We start from the raw sequence: 20,824 nt of genomic DNA, 5'->3' as shown, positions 1-20,824 counted from the left end.
AACACAGAAGTTAAATTTCATCTGTTTCTTACAATATGTTCTGAAACAGAATGACTGGAGCCGGGCATTGTGGCATAGCAGGGAAAGCCACCGCCTGTAACACCAGCATCCCATACGGATGCCAGTTCTTGTACCAGCTGCTCTACTTCAGATCCAGCTCCCTGTGAATGGCCTGAGAAAGCAGCAGAAGATGGCCCAACTACTTGGGCCTCTGTCACTCAGGTGGGAGACCCAGAAGAAGCTCGTGGCTTTGGCCTGGCCAAACCCTAGCTGTTGTGACCATCTGGAGTGTGAACCAGTAGACAGAAGGTAGCTCTCTTTCAAACAAATGAATCTTACAAAAAAAAAAAAAAAAAAAAGGGACTGTGTAAATCCCAAGTACTTTTCAGCACACACAATGTTACATAAGGTGAAAATAATGTGATCTAAGTAAACATCTCTATTCTAGTACAGTTTTATCTAAAAAAATTAGATTTCTTAGCTTTCAATTTATTCTTCATAAACTGCCTTCTTAGTTTTGATAGGCATTTACAGAGCAAGGAGCTAAAAGATACACTGTCTAGCTATACCTGAAGACACAGTTCTGACTAGAAAACCACTTCATCTCTACAAGAAGTCACAACTTACTCTCATACTACTACTCACTATTTTAGTGTTTCTAATTATAACCTCTATTTAGTAAAATCTTTCTGAATAATCACCTTGTAATTGATGACTTCATTCCCACTCATATAGAAAATAAAATCTAAGAGTACTACAATATATTTTCACTTTAAGTTCACTATGATTTTTCAGCCCAGAAGAATAGACACTGCTCTGTTTTCATGGTTTCTGGCATATAGCCCAGACTCCAAACTCACTCAAATTTGCTCCTAGACCAATGTCTCCAAAGAAAACTCAAAATCGCTCTCAAAATTTAGGGTGACTTGACTTCTTTCTGTATTCATGACTTTTCTGTTCAAATAATTACCTAACATTCAGAGTACGTTTTTGTAGAAAAGAATGCTGAACAGTTAATTAGAACACCTAGATTCTAAACTTACTTGCACCACCCTAGGTGCGACCTAAATCATATTCTACTTTCAGTATTCTATTTAAAATTCAGTAATTAATATAAATTAATGAGTTTTAAAAATCTGTATTACAGAGCTGCGGGGTTCTACACACATAAAATTTCTTACTGGCTTTATATACTGGTGTTCTATATATAATTCACTTTAGAAAGAAAAAGGCTCAGCCATTTTCATAGAATTTGAAACTATTTTCTCAGATATTCATAAGTTTCTTATAGATAACTTTCTGGTTATTAATTTATTTTGTCTAATGTAAAAATTCTTGGCCTCTACAATTGTATTCTGTGATTTAAGACTAAGTTATTTATACCTCTCAGAAATTTTACCTGCTAAGCATCCAAAATGGCCATACAGATCAAATCAAAAAGGCATCCCTTTAAGGATATTTAACTTTGGGGCTGGCATTGCTGCACAGTGAGTTAAGCTACAATGTCAACATCTCATATACGCACCAGTTCAAGTACTGGCTGCTCCACTTTCCATCCAGTTCCTTGCTAATGCACCTGGGAAAGCATGGGAAGATGGCCCAAGAGCTTGGAGCCCTGCCATCACCATCACCCAGGAGACCCAGCTGAAGCTCCTGGCTCCAGGCTGGCCCAGCAGGCCAATGTGGCCATTTGAAGAGTGAACCAGCAGATAGAAAATCTCTGTCTCTCTCTCCTCTAAGAATGTATTTCAAATAAATAAATAAATCTTTTAATGATTTTAACTTGAAAATATTATCAAGTGGATAAAACACTGTCACATGCCAAATTAATTTACACATCTTAGTCAGAATGGGGACCAAATTTTAAGTTCTAGACTTTGGCCACTAAGAAATACATTTTCTGTGGCTATCAGTAGAAAAAGGAAACACATAATTATGTTAAATTTAAAAGAGAAGCTGTAGTTCCAAGGCTTATCCTCTACATAAAATAAAAATGCAGGGTGAGCATCATGGCATAGCAGCTAAAATCGCTGCTTGGGATGCCTAACTTCTACACCGGAATGCTGGTTCAAAGTTACAGCTACACTGCTTCCAATCCAACTTCCTGCTAGTGTGACTGGGAAAGCACCAAATGATGCTCCCTGCCACTGCCATGGTAGTCTCAGATGGAGCTCTGGTTCCTGACTGACCTGCAAGTCCTGGCTGTTTCAGCCATCTGGGGAGTGAATCAGAGGATGGAAGATGCCTCTTTTTTTTTTGTTTGTTTGTTTTGACAGGCAGAGTGGACAGTGAGAGAGAGAGACAGAGAGAGAAAGGTCTTCCTTTGCCGTTGGATCACCCTCCAATGGCCGCCGCTGCAGCCGGCGCACCGCGCTGATCCGATGGCAGGAGCCAGGAGCCAGGTGCTTCTCCTGGTCTCCTATGGGGTGCAGGGCCCAAGCACCTGGGCCATCCTCCACTGCACTCCCTGGCCATAGCAGAGAGCTGGCCTGGAAGAGGGGCAACCGGGACAGAATCTGGTGCCCCAACCGGGACTAGAACCCGGTGTGCCGGCGCCGCAAGGTGGAGGATTAGCCTATTGAGCCACGGCGCCGGCTGGAAGATGCCTCTTGATCACTCCATCTTTCTCCCCCTTCCTCCCTCCATTCCTCCTTCTTTCTCCTCTCCTCCTCCCCCACCACCAGGTCCCTCTCCCTGTTTCCACCACTCTACCTTTCAAACAAATTTTAAAAAATTAACAAAATGAAGGATGAAAATGTGGAAACAATAAGTATCCATGTAAGGGTGAGCTGTCCAAAGGAATCACCCATCACCGCAAGACTGGATTAACAAAACTTACAATTTAATAGGATATCTTAATTACTAACTCTTCAATCTTTCATTAATCCTTAAGCTAAAATATGTTATAAACACTTTTTCTTATTAAAAATACTCAAGCACCTCTACTGTGCATAATGAAAACGGATTATTAAAAATCAGTAGCCTTTGTATACAGACAATGCCACAGCTGACAAAGAATTTCTAAGATCAATCTCATTCAAAATAGCTACAAAAAAAATCAAATACCTTGGAATAAATTTAATTAAGGATGTCAAAGACCTCTACAATGAGAATTACAAAACATTAAAGAAAGAAATAGAAGAAAACACACAAAAAAAATGGAAACTCTTCCACATTCATGGACTGGAAGAATCAATATCATCAAAATGTCCATACTTCTGAAAGCAATTTACAGATTCAATGCAATACCAATCAAAATACCAAAGACATCCTTCTCAGATACAGAAATAATGATGCTCAAATTTATATGGAAACACAAGAGACCCTGAATAGCTAAAACAATCTTATACACCAGAAACAAAGCTAGAAGCATCACAATACCAGATTTCAAGACTTACTAAAGGGCAGTTATAATCAAAACAGCCTGGTACTGGCACAAAAACAGATGGTCAGATCAATAGAACAGAACAGAAATGCCAAAAATCAACCCCACACATCTACAACCAACTTATCTTTGACAAAGGAGCTAAAACCAATCCCTGGAGCAAGGACAGTCTCTTCAACAATTGCTGCTGTAAAAACTGGATTTCCACATGCAGAAGCAAAAGGCAAGACTCCTATCTTGCACCTTACACAAAAATCCACTCAAAATGGATTAAAGACCTAAATCTATAACTCAATTCCATCAAATTATTAGAGAACATTAGGAAACCATGCAAGACACTGGCTGGGCAAGGAGCTCTTGAAAAAGACCCCAGAAGCACAGGCAAACAAAGCCAAAATTGACAAATGGGATTACATCAAATTGAGAAGCTTCAGCACTGCAAAATAAACACTCAGCAAAGTAAAAAGGCAACCAACAGAATGGGAGAGAGTATCTGCAAATTATACAACTGATAAAGGATTAATAACCAGAATATATAAAGAGATCAAGAAACTCCACAACAACAAAACACCTAGTGAAGAAATGGGCAAAGGACTTATACAGGCACTTTGCACAAGAGGAAATCCAAATGGCCAACAGACACATGAAAAAATGCTCAAGACCACTAGCCATCAGGGAAATGCAAATCAAAACCACAATGAGGTTTCACCTCATGCCCATCAGAATGGCTTTCATACAGAAATCAACAAATGCTGGCAAGGATGTGGGGAAAAAGGTACCCAATCCACTTCTGGTGGGAATGTAAAGTGGTGCAGCCACTGTGGAAGAGAGTATGGAGATACCTCAGAAATCTTAACATAACCTACCACATGACCCAGCCATCCCACTCCTGGGAATCTACGCAAGGGAGATAAAATCAGCATATCAAAGAGTTATCTGTACCTCCATGTGTAATTCGACTCAATTCACGATAGCTAAGATATAGAATGCCAAATGCCCATCAACTGAAGACTGGATAAAGAAATTATGGGATATGTACACCATGGACTACTATGCAGTGGAAAAAACAAAAACATGAAATCTTGTCATTTGCAACAAAATGGATGAAACTGGACATCATCATACTTTGTGAAGTATTTATTCAAAAGGATAAATACCATATGTTCTCCCTGATCTGTGATAACTAACAGAGCACCAAAAAGGTAATCTACACAAGTGAAGTTAACACTTCAAGATGCAATGACTTTGAACAGCCCTTGTCTCCACTGTTGAGGAACAGTTTTATTTTATTTTTTTTCATACAGTTTGTGGAACTCTTTACTTACTCTAATCATACATGTATAAAGTTAATTGAAAATAGATCTTAGTAAAAAATAAGAATGGGAACAGGAGAAGGGAGGAGGAAGAGGGATGGAAGTGTAGGTGGGAGAGAGGGTATGGTGGGAAGAATCACTATATTCCTAAAATTATATTTATAAAATATAGTTATATATAAAAAAAGAAAGAAAAAAATGGATTACCTTATTTGGTGTGGATTCAAAGCAATGTTTCATCTGATTCTCCAATGGTGGGTCAGAAGATTTTATCTGATTATCCAAATGACAGTTTTTGGGAGCCCTTTTTACAGCCTTAATTTCAACTGTAATGTCATTTACTTTAACTTCTTCAGAATTAATTTCTTCCATTTTGTTCTGCTGGCCAGCTATATTTTTATCATGTGTTTTTGTCCCTAAAAATGTACTGTGAGTCACTGAATGATGGATTTCTAAAGATGGTGGTGAAAAACTGGCTTGTAATAAGCCCAATTTAGGGGATACTTGAGTGTCTGACTTATTCTGTTGCACAGAGTTGAATTTTGAGAGTTTAATTTTAGTCCAGTTAGAGTTCTTCTTAGTTGAGCTACTCATTCCATTTAGTATACATTTCACAGGCTTTGTTTTTCTACTGGGAAAAAAACGATTACACGGCACATCCTGATTGGTTTCTTTCTGATGAAGTATTTGTCGTTCAACATTGGTCTCTTCCAATTTTATTTCTGTAGGCATCTCCTTTACATTTTCCATTTGTGAAGATTCTTTTTTTACCTCTACAGTATCTGACTCAATTTCTCCAGCAATTTCTTCACAAAGCTGGAGAATGCTACCTCGTTTGCTCTTTCCTGCTTGCTCCAATTCATTATCTATACTTTGTTCAGGCACTGATGGCTGTGGACTTTTTTGGGATTTTGCATTAGTATTCACTTGTGTATGAACTGACTTCATCTCATTCTTTTTAGAGATCTCTGAAGTAGCCACTTTTGATCTTTTTATCTCAGAAGAAGTTACAGGCACACATTTTGTTTCTTCTTTTCTAGTCATCTTCTGAAGACACTTTTCAGATCCTTGGATGCACTGAGAGCTACAAGTACAAGCGATCTGCTGCTCTACTCTGCGTTTTTTTCCTTTGGGGGAATTTATTACTTCATTAATCACTGAATTTCCATCCTCTTTAGAGTCAGACTTTCTTTCCAATACTTTTCTTTTCACATGTTTTTGACTTGTTTTGACTTTACTAGGTTTACTTTGAGTACTATTACAGTGCTCTTTTCTTGTTAGTAGCACACTCTGTTTAACGGCTTGAACTTGACCCTGAATTTCTCTACTGCGCAAAGACCTTGTTGAAACCTCTGATAACTGTTGTAGTCTTTGTGACCTCCTGTTAAGCTGTTCACTTGTTTTAGAGGTTTCACGCACTAATTTTCTCTGAGATAATTTACTCTTTTCAGAAGATTCTTGTTGTGAATGTCCCTTCACAGTCATCACATTTTTATTATTGGATATGGTAGTTTTTATGTCACTGGATGCTGCTTTTGCTGATCTTGTACTCATGCGTGTTCCCAATTCAGGCTGATTTATTTTATTTTCACTGCAAGACTTAACCTGCGATTTTAAAGTTTCCTTCGAACATGATTTTTTTGCTAGATCCTTTTGAGAATCTTGACTTACTATTTCCAAATTCTTATCTTCACTTTTTTTAATAACTTTAGAGGAACTTTCTTTTGATTTCTCCTGAATGGACATCTTCCTGAGTAATGTCTTCCTTTACTAAGTAGTTTTTGAGAGGATTTTCGTGCTCAACAAGCTGGTATTGTTACTGAGGAACGGGTCTTAAAAAATCAACTTTAACTGAAGCTGATACACATTTCAAGAAAAATACTACTCTGTTTCAAGTAAGGTTTCTGTCATTCCCAGAACATGAGAAAAGCTGGCATAAAAGCTGAAAAATATTTGCTTTAGACAATGCGATAGAAATTTAAGGAAAATTTAATTCTAATATGATATTCTTCATGAAAAATTTAATTCATATGCATTCTGTTCTGTAATTTTTAAAATGAATTTTGGTTTAGGCCTAGCCCTATTACTGGAGGAGTTATTTATCACTGACCCGTTTTGATAAAATTTTTGAACACTTTTTTCTTCTGAAGTCTACAGTTATTGGACTTCGATTCACTTGAAACATGTCTTATGGCTAACACGTGTCTTTCCTTGTTTGTTGAGTCTATTGCTGTGCAGTTTTTATGTAACTTCCTTCGCTTAATAAAACAATCTATTAATACAGATTGTCTTTTGTGTTGCCATTTCTGAAAAATTAAAAAACAAAATTAAATCATGTACAATTAATGAAAGATGGCAATGCTAGTACTTTATAGAACTCATTTGAATAAAATGTAACTTGTCCTTTTGAACTATTTATTCTGTACACTTAAAACTAACAGAAAAAGCATTCTAAGTACATTCCCAAAAATAACCAATAATTCATGTTATACAAGGATAGAATAGGTGAAAATCAATTTCTTACTTACACTTCTTTTCCCACAAGATACAACTGATATTTCAGCCACCATAACTCATGAAAACTTGGCAAAATCATTCCTTATAATCTGCTTTTAACACATTACACAGCACCTAAAAGAAAAAGTTTTTAAATGCTTAAAAGGACTAAGAAAGGATATAATCACATTATTCACTTCTCATCAAATACAACATGAATAATTATACCCCATCCTACCATTAGTCATTATTTCTTCAGAGCTCACATAGCATTTTAATATTTGTAACTTGAAGTAAACCATCATACATGCACCAAATGAAATAGCAGGTATCCATCTATGTTGTAGAAAAATTGTGAAAATACAAAACACCATTCATAACATGAGCATAAAATTCGTTGAACTGGTAAAGTCCTATCTGGAGAAAGAAACAGTGCACATCTATACCTAAAAAAACCTGACAAATAGTGAAAGGTGGTCAACTTAAACACATTTTTCTCTGTTCCTATGCAAACCCTGTCAAAAAAAGAAAAAGTAGGTGCCGACACTGTGGCATAGAATTTTCAAATAAATAAATAAATATTAAAAAAAGAAGACTGAAACGGCAGTATAATTTAGTTTCAACACAGCAACTGACAGACTCCACAGACACAGGCTCCAAAAATAGGCCCTTACATTGTGGGAATTTAGTACATATAAAAGTGGTATTAATTTCATTAATCTCAATTTAATGAAAAGCACTCAACAATTGGGATTAGGACAACTGGATAACTATCTAGGTAACTGATCTTTGATTTGCGAGTAAAACTGTGTCCATAAAAAATTTGACCATAAAAATAAAAAAAAAAAAGGTTAAAGCATGGAAGAATTTTAGTATTTATTTTCAGAGTGGGAAAGGCCTTTCAAGGCTTGTCACAAAATACAGAAACACGAAAAAACATAATAGGCCAGTGTGTTAACAAAATAACATAAGTTAGAACAAAAAAGTACCAATCAGACTGGCCACAGATTAACAAGTTTAACAGTAGTCTTGGCAAACTTTATGTCAGGTACTCTCATATTATTGCAGGTGATACAATGTCTACTTAGAACAATTTGGAAATATCTATCAAAATAATAAACGCTAAATGTCAAATAATTCCATATGCCAGACTTTATACTGCCTGTAGAAATGCTTCAAGGTACATGAAACCACAAAATTCACTGTGATACCGTATCAGAAAAGACTGAATACCCCTCAACAAACAACCAGGACTACAATACTGTCTATAAAACTGAGGATACATTCAATCATACAACAGATGAGCAGGCAATCATGTCAAAGCAGGATGAGATTTAATTCCAAGGAAAATTTCTCCAAGCTTTTCTTTTCTTTTTTTTTTCTTTTTTTTTTTTTTTTGAAGATTTATTTACTTATTTATTTGAAAGGCAGAGATACAGAGAAAGAAAGAGTGAGCGAACAAGAGAGCGAGCGAGCACTATCTTCCATCTGGTATTCACTCCCCAAATGCCAGCAATGGTTGGAGCTGGGGTGATCCAAATCTAGGAACTACGAGATTCTTCAGGATCCATCTTGAGTCATCTTCCACTGCCTTCCCAAGGCACATGAATAGGGAGCTGGATTATAAGTCGAGCAGCCAGGACTTGAACCAGTGCCCACGTGTGATGCCGGCCCCACAGGCTTTGCCACAGTGCCAGCCCCTCACCAGGCTTATTATTCAGAAGCCTGATTTTAAAAAATTGCTGCAGAAATATGAACTATAAAAAAGGTTTGGCTTTTTCAAATAAATAAACTTTAAAAAAAAAGATTTATTTATTTTAACAAGTTCTCTGTATGGCCTAGGAAAGCAGTAGAAGACGGCATAAGTCCTTGGGCCCCTGCACCCACGTGGGAGACCTGGAATAAGCTCCTGGCTCCTGGCTTCAGATTGGTGCAGCTCCAGCCATTGCGGCCAATTAGGGAGTGAACCAGTGGATAGATGCCTCTCTCTCTCTCTCTCTCTCTTGTTCTCTATGTAACTGTGACTTTCAAATAAAATAACTCCATAAAAAAAGTTAAATAAAAAAAGAATGAAAGGGGAGATGAATTTTGGGCATGACAGAAATGTTTTTTATCTTGATTGTGGTAGTGATTCCATGAGTGTCCAAACCTTTCAAAACCCACCATACTATAAGTTTAAGAGAGGATGATTTATTGTACATAAATCATCTCAATGAGGCATCCAGATAGGGGCCTGTGTGAGGCCTCCTCAAGTCCTACATGCCAAGGTAACCATGGAATGTGTTTTGAAACTGGGACACTTTTGACAGTAGAGTGTGCTATTTATTAGTACTTACAGAGAGAAAACAAGTGAAAGGTGGCAATATCTCCTGCAAATTAGGAGGTGTAAGCACCTTATACATATCCCCAACATGATGTGGGACAGCATATAAAACACTTCTACAGCAGTGTCCCTGCCATCAAAAATCATGCAGGAATGGCTCAGGAAGCCAGCAGCCTCGAAAGCTGGGGTGTAGACAAAAGGGAGGTGAAGTGCACTGATGCGAAGAAGGAAGCCTCATCTCAAGAGGACTGGCAAGCAGCCCTGACACACAGGCTTAGATGTTCCAAGGATGTCATGGAGAACATTCTCCCATACAAAATAAAATAAAGCTATATATATATATATGTGTGTGTGTATGTTTGTGTGTGTATATAAAATGGACCTATGGCCCAGAATCATTAAACCATAAAAGCAAGGCATGTAACAGAACAGAGTGCACAGCATGCTCCTCTCTGTGTCAAAAGAAAAGGGTGCGCTGGTGCCGCGGCTCACTTGGCTAATCCTCCGCCTGCGGTGCCAGCACCCCAGGTTCTAGTCCTGGTTGGGGCGCCAGATTCTGTCCTGGTTGCCCCTCTTCCAGTCCAGCTCTCTGCTGTGGCCCGGGAAGTGGAGGATGGCCCAAGTGCTTGGGCCCTGCACCCGCATGGGAGACCAGGAGGAAGCACCTGGCTCCTGGCTTCAGATCGGCGAAGCGCGCCAGCAGTGGCAGCCATTTGAGGGTGAACCAATGGAAAAAGGAAGACCTTTCTCTCTGTCTCTCTCTCTCATTGTCTAACTCTGCCTGTCAAAAAAAGGACGGACGGACGGACGGACGGAAGGAAGAAAAGGGCGGGGGCCTGTGTTGTGGCATAGCTGGTAAAGTCACAGCCTGTGACTCTGGCATCCTATGTGGGTGCCTGTTTGTGTCCCAGCTGCTCCACTTCTGATCCAGTTCCTTGCTGACGACCTGGGGAAAGCAGCAGAAGACAACCAAGTGGGAGATCCAGATGAAGTTCCTGGCTTCTGGCTTCAACCTGACCCAGTACTGGCCATTGCAACCATCTAGGAAGTGAACCAGTGGATGGAAGATCTTTCTTTTTCTCCCTCTAACTTGTTAAAATAAATAAATCTTTTTTTTTTAAAGTTTATTTATTTGAAAGTCACAGTTACAGAGAGGAGAGGCAGAGAGAGAAAGAGAAAGAGAGAGAGAGACAGAGAGAGGTCTTCCATCCGATGGTTCACTCCCCAATTGGCCACAACAGCCGGAGCTGTGCCAATCCGAAGCCAGGAGCTTCCTCTGGGTCTCCCACATGGGGGGGTACAGGGGCCCAAGGACTTGGGCCATCTTCTACTGTTTTCCCAGGCCATAGCAAGAGAGCTGGATCAGAAGTGGAGCAGCCAGGACTTGAACCGGCGCCCATATGGCATGCCGGTGCTTCAGGCCAGGGCATTAACCCACTAAGCCACAGCACCAGCCCCTCGAATAAATAAATCTTAAAGAAAAAAATAACAGAAAAGGGAGCTGGAGGAAGGACAGAACCATATGCTGCCTTATGTACACAATGAGTCTGGAAGGAGAAGAAAGCACCAATAATGGTGATTTGTGGGAAAAACTACTATGGGACCAAGTCGCAGGACCATGAGAAAAGCTTACTTTTTCACACTATACCCATTTAAATCTTTTGTTATATAGACATATAACTTCATCAAAAAATTAAAAATATGGGGGTAGGTGTTATGGTGCAGCTATAATAGGGACAGGTTCGAGTTCTACTACTGCATTTTTTTTTTTTTTAAAGATTTTATTGGCCGGCGCCGCGGCTCACTAGGCTAATCCTCCGCCTAGCGGCACCGGCACACCGGGTTCTAGTCCCGGTTGGGGCACCGGATTCTGTCCCGGTTGCCCCTCTTCCAGGCCAGCTCTCTGCTGTGGCCAGGGAGTGCAGTGGAGGATGGCCCAGGTGCTTGGGCCCTGCACCCCATGGGAGACCAGGAAAAGCACCTGGCTCCTGGCTCCTGCCATCGGATCAGCGCGGTGCGCCGGCAGCAGCGCGCCGGCCGCGGCGGCCATTGGAGAGTGAATCAACGGCAAAGGAAGACCTTTCTCTCTGTCTCTCTCTCTCACTGTCCACTCTGCCTGTCAAAAAAATAAAAAAAAATTAAAAAAAATAAAAAGATTTTATTTATTTGAGAGGGAGAGACAGAAGAGTCTTTCATCCACTGGTTCACTCCCCAAATGGATGCAACAGCCACAGCTGGGTCAAACTGAAGCCAGCACCAGGAGCTTCTTCCAGGTCTCCCACACAGATGCAGGGGCCCAAGCACTTGGGCCATCTTCCACTGCTTTCCCAGGCCAAAGCAGAAAGCTGGATCAGAAGAGAAGCAGCCGGCACTAGAACCGGCACACATATGGGATGCCAGCACCACAGGCTGAGGCTCAGCCTCTTATACCACAGCATCAGCCCCTACCACTACTCCATTTCTGATCCAGCTCCCTGCTAATGTGCCATGGAAGAAACAGATAATGGCTTAAGTGCTTGAATCCCTGCCTCCCATGTGGGAGACCTGGATGAAATTCCTGGCTCCTGCCTTCAGCATGGCCCAGTCATGACTGTTCTGGTCATTTAGGGAGTAAACCAGCAGATTGAAGTTATCTTTCTGTCTCTCCCTGTCAACTCTGCCTTTCAAATAAATAAAAATGTTACATTTCCCTGAAAATATAAAATACATCTGATACACTGACTAATCACCTTGGAAGACATTAAATTATAAAAGTATAAACCACTTACCTTAGTGACATGGAAATCACCTTTTTAAGTTGATTGATGACTCTTCTAATGAATGAATGCTTCTTATTACTTCCTGTATGGGATTTAATTAAAAAAATCTATAGCTAAAGTAAAACAAGCTATTAAAAAATAAGCATACAAATATAGTGTTATTGTAGCAGGTGTTTTGGCTCTGCTGGTGGTATTCCTGTAAATCCTAACCAAGTGCCTATGCCTAGTTCAAGTCTCAGATATTCTGCACTTCTGATCCAGCTTCTTACTAATGTGTTTGGGGGGCAGCAGATCATGGCCCAAGTACTTGGGCCTCTGCCACCCACATGGGAGACTGGATGGAGTTCTTGGCTCTTGCCTTCAACCTGGCCCAATCCCAGCTACTGTGATTATTTGAGAAGTGTACCAGAAGATGGAAGATCTCTGTCATTCTGCCTTTCAAAGGAACAATCTCTTTTTTTAAAAAGTTCATGGAAATGGAAAAGATAAAATTTTTGACCAAAATAAATTTAAAATTCCTACATACTTTCTGAATACTATGAATTTCTGTTAAACTTTTGAAGACCTCTCATATTATACAACTATCTACCTGTCTGCCCAAATCAAGAAAATAAAAAAATGTTCAAAATGATAGCAACAAGGACAAGAGCAGCATTTATACTAGCAAAAACATCCAAAACAGTTCAAATGCCCCAAAAAGATATTTAAAAAGTGCCAAGAAATGTTGATAGGCATTAGAAATAACAGATATGTAAACTGCATAAACATATATTATGTATTTAACATGTAGATGTACAAAACACACAAAGTACACTGAAAGAGTGCATTATAAAACACTGGCAATAGTTACCTCTACAGAGGTAAAATATAGAATTAAAAGGTATAAAGGAGTACCTTCACATTTTACTTTATTTCTGTATTGTTTGAAAGCTTTCACATCAAAAATGAATATACATAGTTATAAATTAAAAAGGAGACATATAAGGGGTCTTGAGAAAGTTTACAGAAAATATGTTTTATGAAAACTATACAGGTAGGCATTTCAGCCTACCAGTTAAGCCACTAGTTGGGACATCCACACTACATCAGAGTGCCTGGAATCACATCTTGGCCCTTCTCCCAACACCAGCTTCTGGCTAATGCACACCCTGGGAGCAGCAACTGATGGCTCTTTTGGGTTCCCGCCACTTAGGAGACCTAGATTCAGTTTCTGGCTCTTGGCATTAGCCTGGCCCACTCCCAGCCATTGAAGGCATTTGGAGAGTTAAACAGCAGATGGAAGCTGCCTCTCCCAAATAAATAAAAGACTTTTTTTGAATTATGCATGAATTTAAAATTTTTCCTATCAAAATAAACTTTTAGCTTTCATTTTCTATGAATGCTTTATTTAATTATTTAAAAGGCAGAGTATCAGGGATGGCGCTGTGGCACATCAGGTTAAAGCCACAGCCTTGGGCACCAGCATTCCATATGGGCACCAGTTCAAGTCCCAGCTGCTCCACTTCTGATCCAGCTCCTTGCTAATGCACCTGGGAAAGCAGTGGAAGATGGTCCAAGTGCTTGGGCCCCTGCACACACGTGGGAGACCTGGAGGAGGCTTCTAGCTCCTTGTTTCAGCATGACCCAGCCCAGTTGTTGTGGCCATTTGGGGAGTGAACCCGCAGATGGAAGATCTCTGTCTCCACCTCTGCTCCTCCACTTCTCACTCCATACGCTTTTTTTTTCCTAAGATTTTATTTATTTGAAAAAGTTAGAGAGAGAAGGAGAGGCAGAGAGAGAAAGAGGGAGAGAGAGGTCTTCCATCCACTAGTTCACTCCCCAACTGGCCGCAATGGCTGGAGCTGCACCAATTTGGAGCCAGGAATTCCTTCTGGGTCTCCCACGTGGGTGCAAGGGCCCAAGGACTTGGGCCATCCTCACTGTTTTCCCAGGCCATAGCAGAGAGCTGGATTGGAAGGGAAGCAGCCGGGTCTCGAACTGGCAGCCATATGGGATGCTGGCACTGCAAGGCGGTGGCTTTACCCGCTACGCCACAGCACCAGCCCCACTCCATAGGTTTTTTACAGGCGTATTATCAGGGAGCTGGATCAGAAGTGGAGCATCTGGGACTTGAACCAGTGCCCATATGGAATATCAGTGCTACGGGCCAGGGCTTTAACCTGATGTGCTACAACGCTGGCCCTCAAATAAATAAATTTTCAAAAAAAATTAAAAAGGTAGAATAGCAGAAAGAGTCAGACATACACATACACACACACACACACACACACACACGAGTGGGCAGGAAAAAGAAAGAGGGAGAAAGAAAGAATGTTCCATCCACTAATTCACTCCCCCAAATGGCAGCAACAGCAAAGTCTGAGCCAGGATGAAGTCAGGAGACAGAAACTCCATCAGGGTCTCCTAAAAAGGTGTCAGAGACCCAAACACTTGAACCATAATCTGCTGCCTTCCCAATTACATTAGAAGAAAGCTGGATTAGGGGCCGGCGCCGCGGCTCACTAGGCTAATCCTCCGCCTAGCGGCGCCGGCACACCGGGTTCTAGTCCCGGTCGGGGCGCCGGATTCTGTCCCGGTTGCCCCTCTTCCAGGCCAGCCCTCTGCTGTGGCCAGGGAGTGCAGTGGAGGATGGCCCAGGTGCTTGGGCCCTGCACCCCATGGGAGACCAGGAAAAGCACCTGGCTCCTGGCTCCTGCCATCGGATCAGCGCGGTGCGCCGGCCGCAGCGCGCCGGCCGCGGCGGCCATTGGAGGGTGAACCAACGGCAAAGGAAGACCTTTCTCTCTGTCTCTCTCTCTCACTGTCCACTCTGCCTGTCAAAAAAATAAAAAAAAAAAATAAAAAAAAAAAAATAAAAAAAATAAAAAAATAAAGAAGAAAGCTGGATTAGAAGAGAACAGCTGGGATCCAAACTGGCATTCCGATATGGGATGCTGACATTACAGGCAGCAATCACCTGGCATACACAACACCAGTCTCTTCCATGAACGTGATGTGTGTGTGTGTATACACATGTAATTTTTTTTTTTTTTTTTTTTTTTTTTTTAAGAAAGGCACAGAGAGCTCTTCCAACCACTGATTCACTCCCTAAATGCCCTCAACAGTCAGGGCTGGACCAGCCAAAGCCAGAAGCAAGGAAATCAATCAGGTCTCCTAGTTGAGTAGCAGGGACCAAAGTATTTGAGCCATCACCGGCTATCTCTGAGGGTGCATTTCAGGAAACTGAAATCAGGAGCAGGGCTGGGACCTGAAGTCTGGGCACTTTAATATAGGATGTGGTACCCCAAACATGTCTTAACTGCCACAACACCAACCCCTATATTTACACAAGCATTTACGTAAAACATACAGGGCAACTCAAAACTGAACCTAGATATGTCTACACAGTAACTCATACACAAATGCTCATATGTGCTTTATTGGTAACAGCCAAAAAATGGACAAACACAAATGCAGATCAACTGATGAACAGATAAAATGCAGAATATTCATGTGATGAATGAACTATTGTTATCTACCCATAAAAAGGAATGATGTACTGACACATGCTATAGTACGGATGAACCTTAAAACTGTTATGCCAGGGAGCCGGCATAGAGGGTAAAGCTGCCGCTTGTGACCCTGGCATCCCATATGGGTGATGGTTCGAGATCCAGCTGCTCCACTTCCAATCTAGCTCCCTGATAATGAGTCTGGGAAAACAGTGGAATATGGCCCAAGTGCTTGGGACCCTGCACACACATGAGAAACCCAGAAGTTCCTGGCTATGGTTTGGCCCAGCTCAGCAATGAAGGTTGCAGCCATCTGGGGAGTAAACTAGAGGATGGAGGATCTCTTTCTCTCTGGTCTGTTCTCTGTGTAACTCTGACATTCAAATAAATAAAATAAATCTTAAAAAAAAAAAAAAATCATTATGCTGGGTTGGCTTGGGTGTCTGATGCAGAGGTGAAGCCACTGCTAGGGACACCTACATTCCCTATCAGAGTTCCTAGGTTCAAGTTCTGGCTCTGCTGCAAATTCCAACTTCCTGCTAATTTGCACTCTCAGGGGCAGCAGGTGATGATTCACATATTTGGGTTCCTGTTACCCACACAGGAGGTATGGATTGAGTTCTAGGCGTCCAACTTCAGCCTGGCTCAACCCTGGATACTAAGTGCATCTGGTAGATAACCAGCAAATTTAAGATTTTTTTCTCTCTTCTCTACCTTTCACATAAATAAAACCGTCAAAAAAAATTTTAACCTTTAAAACAAAAAAAATTTTTTTTTTTTTTTTTTGGACAGGCAGAGTGGACAGTGAGAGAGAGAGAGAGACAGAGAGAAAGGGAGGGAGATCTCTTCCATCCACTGATTCATTCCCCAATTGCCAGGCCTGGGCCAGAACAAAGCTAGGAGCTCCATCTGGGTCTCTCAAGTGAGTGGCAGGGGCCCAAAAAGAAAGCATAAAAAAGAAAATGGAGATAGGCACTTGGAACAGCAATTAAGATGCCACTTAGAATACCTGCATTCCGTGTTCGCTTAGGCAGCACATATACTAAAATTAGAACACCTGCATTCCGTATCAGAATGCCTGGGTTCAAGTCCCAGTTCTGCTTCCAGTTCCAGCTTTCTCTCAAGCACTTGCATCTTTGCCACCCTTGTCAGAGATCAGGATTGAGTTCTGGGCTCCTGGCTTTGGCTTGGCCCAGTCCTGACTGTTGCAGGCATTTGGAGAGTAAAACCAGTGGAAAATCTGTTTCTTTCTGCTTTTCAAACAAAAAATGAAAAGTAAAATAAAAAAAAAATAGTTATTCCTGGTTTCATTTGACTCCTCCATTTCCATAGTGTCCTTTTCAACTTTCATAACTATATTAACTCTAAACACTTGTTAATTATAAAGCAATAGTTCTCAAACTATGGTACAGGGACCCTTGTAATCCCATTAACTATTTCAAGATGTTTGTAAGATCAAAATGGAAGACCAGGATGGAGATTCTGGCTCCTAGCTTCAGCCTGGCCCATCTCTGACTGTTGCAGCCATTGGGAGAGTGAACTGATAAATAAAGGCTGGCTGGTGTGCACTCGCTCACTCACGCTTGCTTGCTTGCTTGCTCGCTCACTTGCTCTCCACCCCCCTCTCCCCTCCCATCATTATGCTGCTTTTCAAATAAATAAACCATTTTTTTTTTTTTTTTTTTAAGATTCATTTGAAAGGCAGAGTCACAGAAAGGCACAGGCAGAGCATCCACTGGTCCACTCCTCAAACAGCTGCAACCAGCGGAGCTTGACTGATCCAAAGCCAGGAGCAAGGAGCTTCCTCCAGGTATCCCACGTGGGCACAGGGGCCCAAGGACTTTGGCCATCCTCCACTGCCTTCCCAGGTGCATCAGCAGGGAGCTAGATTGGAAGTGGAGCAGCTGGGACTTGAACCAGTGCCCATATGGGATGCCAGCACCATAGGCGGCAGCTTCACCTGCTATACCACAGCATCAGCCCCAAAATAAATAAATCTTTAAAAAAAGTATAAAACAAATTATTTTAATAAAAGAATACAAAAACTATGGTTTGATTCCACAAGGCAGCTAACCTTTAAAAAATTACCTCTCTAGTTTTGTTATAGAATCAAAGAATAGGGGCTGGCACTGTGATGCAGCGGGTTAACGCCCTAGCCTGAAGCGCCAGCATCCCATAACGGCGCCAGTTTGAGATCCGGCTGCTCCACTTCTGATCTCTGCTCTCTGGGAAAGCAGCCACGTGGGAGACCAGGAAGAAGCTCCTGGCTCCTGATCAGTGCAGCTGCAGCCATTGCGGCCAATTGGAAAGTGAACCAGTGGATGGAAGACCTCTCTCTCTGCCTCTCCTCTGTGTAATTCTTTCAAATAAATAAATAAAATCTTTAAAAAAATCAAAAAATTGATCAAAGAATATCACAACTTTTGAAAAAGGAATTAAAAAGCACTTCTCTCCATATACTGGTGTGAAGCTGGATTTGCTTCATATACTTCATCCAGAACAGCGAACAGCAACAGACTGAACACAGAAACTGACAGAATCCAGCTGTCTTCTACCAGGTCAGACATAAAGGATATCTGGAAAAATGCAATACAGTTGCTATTCCTTTTCTTATTATTTTGCTACTGTTGCTGTTGTTTTGGGGTAGTAGTTTCTCACTAAAAATGTTAAGTACAGGGCTGGGTGTTTTGGCCTACTGGTTAGGACAATGGTTAGGATGCTGGCGTCCCATACTGGAGCACCTAGATTCCACTCCAGATGCCAGTTTCCTGCTAATGTGTACCCTGGAAGGCAGCAGGTGACAGCTCAAATAACTGGGTCCCTGCCACTCACACGGGAGATCTGAGTGTTGCTTCTGGCTCTGACGCTGCAGGCATTTGGGAAGTGTAACCAGCATATGGGAACTCCCTGTCTCTCAAAAAAATTTTCTTAATAAGAAAAAAATATCTTCTTAAGATTTATTTACTTTATTTGAAAGTCAGATTTGCAGAAAGGGAAGGAGAGGCAGAGAGAGCTTTTTCCATCTGCTGGTTTACTCCCCAGATGGACAAAATAGCCAGGGTGGAGCCAGGCCAAAGCCAGGAATCAGGAACTTCACTGAGTCGCTCACGTGGATACGGGGCCCCCTTCAGCCATTTTCTGCTGCTTTCCCAGGCGCATTAGCGGAGAGCTGGATCAGAAGTTGAGCAGCCGGAACACAAACCAGGGCCCGTATGGAAAGCTGACACTGCAGACGGCGGCTTAATCCAGCACACCACAACACCAGCCCTGTGGAGTTGACTTCCAACTACAATCTAAACTTAATATCACCTTCAGTAGAGAGAACTCTATGTGGAACATCAATCTGCTAATAACAAACTCATGAAAAAAATATTAACAATTACAAAAGCAATCCATTATTTGGAATTGTGCAGCTCTGATCACCTTCATTATCAGAATAAAAGCAATGGGTTTTGCATCATAATGAAGTACCAAGCTAAAAAAGGCCATGCAGCAAAGTGAGTTAATGGTATTCATTAATTACGGTCCTTTTTTAGTTCTTCTGTGAAGCATAATTTATTTAAATGCCAGCACAAAGCTTTGTCCAGGGCAGATGCTAAAAAAAAAAAAAGAAAAAGAAAAAGAAAAAAAATCTTGTTCACCACAGATTTTAACACTGACTGAGCAAGGAGAAATGATAGCATATTTTCTTCAGTTAGGAATGATTAAGGTGAGTAAAGCCCTTAAACCAGGGCAAATTCTGTTCAAAGGGCCTTGCTTCCAAAGTCACAGCTGACTTAAGAAGCATGATCTGCTTTCTGGCGACAAGGGGTGACTATTACAGTCCTAGTTTTCTCCTTTCCTCGCATGGTCTAGGACTGAATCTGCAGCTTCCAAAATAACACTTTTAAAGCACTTCTCATTGCCACGTAGGTGGTGAGAATTTTTAAGTTTTTGCAAGTTGAAAAAATTCTACTGGTGTTGGTGCCCTGTAGAGGAGAAACTGATCACAAGACAGGCTGAAAGCGGTTATAATTCATTGCAACCTGGACGCTTTCAACTAAAATCCTGCTTGAGCCAGTTTACAAAAAAAAAAGTGGGGGGAGGGCAGCTTATCATTTCACTATGTAGCACTTTGCAGAAAACAAAATGGATTATTTTATAATACTACTCAGATACTGCACGCTGCAATCACTTCCTGCTGAAACTACAGAAAGCACGGTACACAGGACTTCTCCAATCCTCACGCTGTAACTCCTTCCTCCTCCTCCCCCGCCAAACCTCCACCCCCTGGAAAATTCTGTAGCGCCAGGTTTTCCAAACACATCATTTGAAGAGGGGTGGGAGGGACGAACGGCAGAGTCCTCTAAATTTTGCACTTGCCATCCCACTCCGCCTGTGCAAAATAAACCCTCGTTGTAAAATCACCTTATTAAAAGTGACAAAAATCGAGGACTCAATTTCCTTCTGCTCGCACCTCTCCAAGCGCTGTAAAATTGCACTACGGCCCTCAACGCACCCATTTCTGCTCCACGACAGCCCCACCTGTGCCCAGACCCCAATTGCCAACCCCAATTACTCCATGACCTTGGCCCCGAGCCACCCAAGCTGTAAACACGGGGAGATGCCCACAGCCCCGCGGCGCGCACTGCAGAGGCCTCCGGGCGCGGGCCAGGTCTGCGGGCGGCGGCGGGGGCAGGCGAGCACACCGCAGGAAGCGCGGCTCCGGGGCGAGCGGGGACGCCGGGGGCGGGGACCAGGCCCGGGGCTACCTGCCCCGCGCGGCGCAATGGCTGCACGCCACCTCGGGGGGGCTCTGAAAGCCCCCACGGCCCCGAGCGCCTGCGGACACGGCCCCTGAGTAACCCCGACGGCCCAGGCGGCAGCGGCAGGTGATGCCGCGGCCGGCCGGCGAGCGCGCAGGTTAGCGCCTACCTCAGGCGACGGCGTCTCCGAGCCTCCCACCTCCCTCCCCGGGGCACGAGGAGCGGGGACCCCGGCCACGGGAAGAGGCGTGCGAGGCAGCGCGACCCAGAGGGTGGGACAGGAAAGCGAAAGCCGTCCGCTCTCCGCAGCAG

General features: G+C 42.2%; 1 protein-coding gene across 20 annotated transcripts in view; it reads right to left on the bottom strand.

Annotated features, from left to right (window-relative positions):
* The window catches only part of ESCO1 (establishment of sister chromatid cohesion N-acetyltransferase 1), a 67,941-nt gene that overhangs the window by 46,758 nt on the left and 359 nt on the right, over nt 1-20,824 (bottom strand). For 13 of the 20 annotated variants that reach the window (XR_016214608.1, XR_011379405.2, XR_016214609.1 and 10 more), the window contains exons 2-4: nt 12,286-12,358; nt 7,227-7,329; nt 4,906-7,004 (exon numbers count right to left, since the gene is read on the bottom strand). Coding sequence is in view for 12 of the 20 variants with exons in the window: in XM_051852066.3 (XP_051708026.3) it covers nt 4,906-6,444 (1,539 nt within the window). In the remaining 8 variants the exon portion in view is untranslated. Of the gene's footprint in view, nt 1-4,905; nt 7,005-7,226; nt 7,330-12,285; nt 12,359-20,681; nt 20,821-20,824 lie in introns of those variants that run through there. The other 7 variants (XR_016214610.1, XM_051852067.3, XM_089305854.1 and 4 more) reach the window with 2 other exon arrangements.

This window comes from Oryctolagus cuniculus, chromosome 10 (assembly GCF_051225735.1).
Source record: "Oryctolagus cuniculus isolate XC-2025 breed Fujian yellow rabbit chromosome 10, ASM5122573v1, whole genome shotgun sequence".
Lineage (NCBI taxonomy): Eukaryota > Metazoa > Chordata > Mammalia > Lagomorpha > Leporidae > Oryctolagus > Oryctolagus cuniculus.
Note: the sequence above shows the minus strand (reverse complement) of the source record. Positions and strands in the feature narration are given on the sequence as shown.